This window comes from Galeopterus variegatus, unplaced genomic scaffold, assembly GCF_000696425.1.
Source record: "Galeopterus variegatus unplaced genomic scaffold, G_variegatus-3.0.2 Scaffold9030, whole genome shotgun sequence".
NCBI classification, from domain to species: Eukaryota; Metazoa; Chordata; class Mammalia; order Dermoptera; family Cynocephalidae; genus Galeopterus; species Galeopterus variegatus.
This window is the reverse complement of record NW_007735141.1, coordinates 62520-68157: the sequence shown is the minus strand read 5'-3', so window position 1 is coordinate 68157 and position 5638 is coordinate 62520. Positions and strand designations below refer to the sequence as shown.

The 5638-nt window shown below is 39.4% G+C and overlaps 1 protein-coding gene across 1 annotated transcript in view; it reads right to left on the bottom strand.

The window, feature by feature from the left end:
* Positions 1 to 2794: 2794 nt before the first annotated feature.
* The window catches only part of CCNB3 (cyclin B3), a gene marked incomplete at its 3' end in the record, with an annotated part of 18480 nt that continues 15636 nt past the window's right edge, over positions 2795 to 5638 (bottom strand). Inside the window, exons 7-8 of the mRNA XM_008593359.1 lie at positions 4084 to 4179; positions 2795 to 2887 (exon numbers count right to left, since the gene is read on the bottom strand). Of these exons, the coding sequence (XP_008591581.1) occupies positions 2795 to 2887; positions 4084 to 4179 (189 nt within the window). The remainder of the gene's footprint in view (positions 2888 to 4083; positions 4180 to 5638) is intronic.

Below are 5638 nucleotides of genomic sequence, written 5' to 3'. Positions count from 1 at the left end.
TATGGATGACAAGAACGGTCACTAACATTATTAGCCCTTTAGAAAATACCAATTAAAACTATGATGAGATTCCTCTACCCACAGATGGCTAAAATAAAAAAATACTAACACCAAGTCCTGGCAAGGATACAGAGCGACTGGAACTCTCATATATTGCAGATGAGACCACAAGATGTACAGCCACTCTGTGGAAGTTTCTTATTAAGTTCAGCATACACTTATCAGATGACCCAACAATCCCACTCCTGGGTTGGAAATGAAAACATATATTCACATACATATAAACCTGTATGTGAATGTATAGTTCTTTTCACAGTTGTCAAAAACTGGCAACAACCCAAATATCCTTCCACAGGAGAACAGATAGACATACTGTGATATGTCCAAATGATGTGATATATCCAAAGGCATTATGCTAAATGAAAGAAGCCAGTCTCATAAGGTTACATACTATACAATTCTTTTATACAATGTTCTTGAAGAGGCAAAGTAATGGAGAATAGATCAGTGGTTGCCAGAGGTTAGGGGTGGGAGAAGGGTGTGACTACAAAGGAACAACATGAGGAAGTTTTGCTTTGTTTTTGAGTGGTGAAATGTCTGTGTAACTGATCCTAACCATGGTGGTGTTTACATGAATCTATACATGTGCTAAAATTCATGGAACTGTCATACTCTTGAGCATTTATGCCAGAGAAATAAAAACCATGTGCATACAAAAAAGTACACAAATGTTTATAGCAACTTTATCCTTAACAGCCCCAAACTAGAAACAATCCAAGTGTCCTTCAATAGGTGAAGGGTTAAACATACTGTGGTACATCCATACCATGGAATAGTACTCAGCAATCAAAAGGAATGGGCTATTGGTACACGAGTTGGATGAATCTTAAGAGAATTATGGTGAGTAGTAAAAATGAAGCTCAAAAGGTACTGTATGATTCCATTTATATGAGAATAACATTCGTGAAATGACAAATTTATAGAGACAGAGAACAAATTAGTTGTCAGGGACAGGAAGGTGAGGGGAGAGATATGCTGTGGCTAATAAAAGGTAGTACAAGAAATCTTTGTGATGATGGAATAGTTCTGTATGTTAACTGTGGTGGTTATTGCAAAATTTACATGTGATAAAGTAGGCTAAATGTCTATTTACACAGGTGATAAAATAGACCAAATATACACAAGCACAAATGAGTGCAAGTAAAACTGGTGAAATCTAAATAAGATCTGTAGATTACACCAAAGTCAATTTCCTGATTCTGACACTATACTACCATTGTTCAAGATGTTGCTGTCTGGAGAAACTAGGTGGATGGTACATAGGATCTCTCTGTACAGTTTTTTTGCAACTTGCAAATTATTTCAAAACATATGTTAAAATTTCATAGAACTGTATACCACAAAAGTCAATTTTACTGTCTGATTACCTAAAAATATAAAAACTATAGTTATAAAAACTATGACATTTTCTAGAACTGCAATTCTCTACCAAGGGGTATACATTAGCATCACTTGTAGATCTTTATAAAAATGTGTGCCTGGGCCACACACATCCCCACAACTCTGATTGGATAAGACTGGGATGAGACCTAGGCATCTGTGATTCTGAGGTGCACCCCTAGTGGATAATCATTGCTTAAAGATAAGAGGATAATATACTCATACAGATGTTAACAGTGGTTATGGGATCAGAGGTAAGTTTCTTACTTTGTTATAATAAATGTGCATTTTTTGAAATAAAAATAAAAGTTTTTCTAAAAATAGTTCATCATTCCAGCTGGTAGAGATATTTTATCTGTTATCCATTTGTTTCCTATCCCTACTCCCAGTTTCACGTCATCTAAGAATTTGATGAGTAGATCTTCTCTGTTCTCATCACTAATGAGAATGTTGATCAGAACAAAGTCCAATGGAAGTCCACTAGAAATCTCTTTCTAGCTCAGTAATAATCAACAATATTTGGGTTCTATTTTACTTATTTAAGACATACCTGAATTCTACTCTTACCTAATTATTCTCCATCATTTCCATAAGATGAGAGACATTTTTGTGCTTTGCTGCCATCCATATATACTGTGTCTACCACATTTCCCTGGTCTGTCACTCAAAAGTGAGCCTGAACCAATCCTCTGGTACTTAATAAAGGATATAATACTATATCACCTTTTCTTCTCAATTATATAGTAAGACTCTTCTGGGCACAGACTGACTATGCATTATGTTTCCTTGCAAACTCCATGGCAATTCATTCAATTCTATTCATTCCACAAACACTGATTGACTCCCTACTATATGCCAAGTGCTACTCTGAGCTCTCCTTCCTTAATATAAAATAATTACTAAGTATCCATAGCAGTACTCCCTCAATATCTATCCCCCGACAAACAGCTACTTGCCACATCTGGTGCCACATTGTCATTCCTATCACCCATCCCACCACCCAAAGCTTGAAAGACCCTGTTTGGCACTGACCCCAATCCAAATCACTAGGTACACCTTTACAAGACTTTGATAATGATAAAACCACCATACCATCACTGCCTATTCTAGAATAGTCTCTCCTTCCACTGGGTTCTCATAGTATTTTATTTATAACATTATTATAGTACTTAATATATTCTACTTTGTATTATACTTATTTGCCTGCATGTCTTATCCTGTCCCTAAACCATAAGCTCCTTGCCATGGCTTATTCAGCTCTGTAGATCTGGTAAATTTTTACCATGTTTTGGCCTGGCAATGCTGAATGAGAAAGAGAATAGCAGCTCCTTAAAGCAGAAGTCATCAGGCTTACCTGTACCTCTACCAACCAGTCCACAAGAATGGCCCTCATGTCACTGTTGATGTCAACCTGCATGTTCATGTAATTTTTAAGTATGAACTTTTCCTGGCAGCAATGAGAAAGAAATGTTAATAAATTCTTCCAGTTCAAAACCACACAATTAATTGAGTAATTAACTTCTCCCACATGGTTCTAACTCATTATTTTCACCTGCTTATCAGACAGGGGCAGACCAAAGTATACTTTCCAGACAAGTTCCAGTTATCCATAGGAAATAGACATACACGATGATTCAGGTGTCGAGTGGATACTGAGTCCAGGGGGAATAAGGGACACGCCTATGGCTATAGATGAATACCAAGATGGTTCTGCCCTTTCTTTGCAATTCACCCTAAAGCACAATACCACGCAGTGTAGAGCAGTGCTTCTCAGACTTTAACATACATATGTACTACTTTGGGGATCTTATAAAAAAATCAGATTCTGATTTAGAAGGTGTGGGGTGGGGCTTAGGTTTCTGCATTTCTAACAAGATCCCAAGTGAAATTGCTACTACTGAGCAAAGGCTCACACTTCTAGAATAAAAAGGTTGCCTCTTACTTCTTCCAAGGTATACTAGAAAAAGCACTGAGCTTTGGAATCACACAGTTAATCACTCTCTATAGAAAGGACTAGATATTCACCCACCCTCTTATACATGGCCTGCTAAAACTTCTACTTGGTAGAAAATCTGTTCCATTGTGAGATAGAAGATTTGTAATTGATAATTAGTGATAAAGGAGACTGGCAGATTTCAAAGGAGAAAGAAAATTTCACCAGGTTGGAAAGCTGAAACAAAAGGTATGATTTTACATACAATGCCAGAAACATGCATAGAGGGAAAAAGAAAAAAAGATCTCGAAGAGCAACCACTCAGAATAAGACTACTTCACCATTTATGTGTCGGAGACTGTCTCCTCAGCAATTAGAGGTGCATGATTATGGTCTTCAAGTTAATCAGACTTTAATTCATATCCCAGCTCTACCACATACTAGTTGTGTGACTCTGAGAAGTTTCCCCTATGTGTAGAAGGTAATAATACCTACCATCATGAAGTTATTGGGAGGATTAAACAAGATAATATCTATAAATCCCTTTGCACAATGTCCAATTCACAATAAGCTACAAATAAATGTTAGATGTTCACATTATTATTTTCGTTATCATTATTACCTCCCCTTTCAACTTGCATATTGGAGGATGGAATGATGAGGAAATGAGAACTAGAAATCATAGTCCCCTACCCCAGTCACCTACACACCTCTCTTTCCTTCATGTAACTGAAGATATCCTTGACATACGTTGAATTGAAAAATGGATCACTGAGGTCCTTTTCAATATCTTCCAGTGGGGTCATCTGCTTGGAAATCACAAAAAAGACATATGAGAAGAAAGATTCCAAGGAAGGCTTAGCACACATACATCAAGGATGACTCCTTTCTTCCTACTGTCTTCCTCAAGCCTCATATATCCTGAGCTATAACAGAGCACCCCTGGGCCCTGCAATCCTCATACTGTCCAGTGATCAAGAAATGCATAGTCTTTCTTGTTTTGGGGTACTTCAGTAAGTTCGTAGAAAAACAGAATTAAAAGATAATATGGGGCCGGCCTGGTGGCACACTGCTACAGTGCACCGCTTGGGAGCGCGGCGGCGCTCCCGCCGAGGGTTCAGATCCCACATACAGACTGGTTCCCACTCACTGGCTGAGCGAGGTGCGGGCGCAGCGCCGAGGGTTGCGATCCCTTGCCGGTCCTGGTCCAGTACGGGCGCGACACTGAGGGTTGCGATCCGTTGCCGGACACAAAAAAAGGAAAAAAAAAAAAGATAATATGAATCTTTCCATGAACTTTTTGAAGACCCCTCATATATGCCTGCTTTGCCCTTAAAAACAAGGCACTCTTTTGTAGGTAAGCTCAAGACTCTCCAAGAAAGACATTCCTGTTTTATTATTTGAGCTAAGTCACCTGTCTTCTTAGGTCCCTTGTTACATCCCAATGTTTTGATCTGGCCCAATTCATCTTCTTGGTAGTCTTTTCCTCCCTTCTACACATTTACCCAGGTTGTTTTCCCAACAAGTGGGATATTTCTTCTCCAGCTTCATTTTGTAATTTACAACTCAAAGACCACCTTCCTTGGGAGATGTCCCTGTGAACTTTGTCCACCTGTGACTAAAGCCCACTGTAATGCAGATTGCAATTACTAAGAAAGGCAATTTCCTGAATGAAATAATCTAACCACTATTGCAAAGCCCGAGTGAGTACAAAGCACAATATGCCAGACCCTTGTCAGTACTCCTGGAATAAATATTTTATGATTGCTTAGATCTATCACTATGCGAATAAATAAGTTAAGAGATTCTATAAGGTCTTGATTGAAGAGAAAAATGCCAAAGAGCCTGCTAAATTTATCCCATATTGTAAAGGTGAAAAGAGATGATTCTGCATCACCTATCATTAAATAAAATCAGAAGTAAACCCAAGAAACATCACCCTTTCTCTAGGTGGAGGAACCTCCCATAACTTTCTATATATAAAGCTTGATTGTTTAGGAAGGCAAAAAATCTTTGCTAGGAGTCACCTCCAGGACAAATAATACATCATCTAATTTAAAAAGATAGAGGGCCGGCCCGGTGGCGCACTGCTACAGTGCGCCGCTTGGGAGCGCAGCGGCGCTCCCGCCGCGGGGTCGGATCCTATATAGGGATGGCCGGTGCGCTCACTGGCTGAGCGAGGTGCGGGCGCAGCGCCGAGGGTTGCGATCCCATTGCCGGCCCCGGCCCGGCACGGGCACGACACCGAGGGTTGCGCTCCCCTGC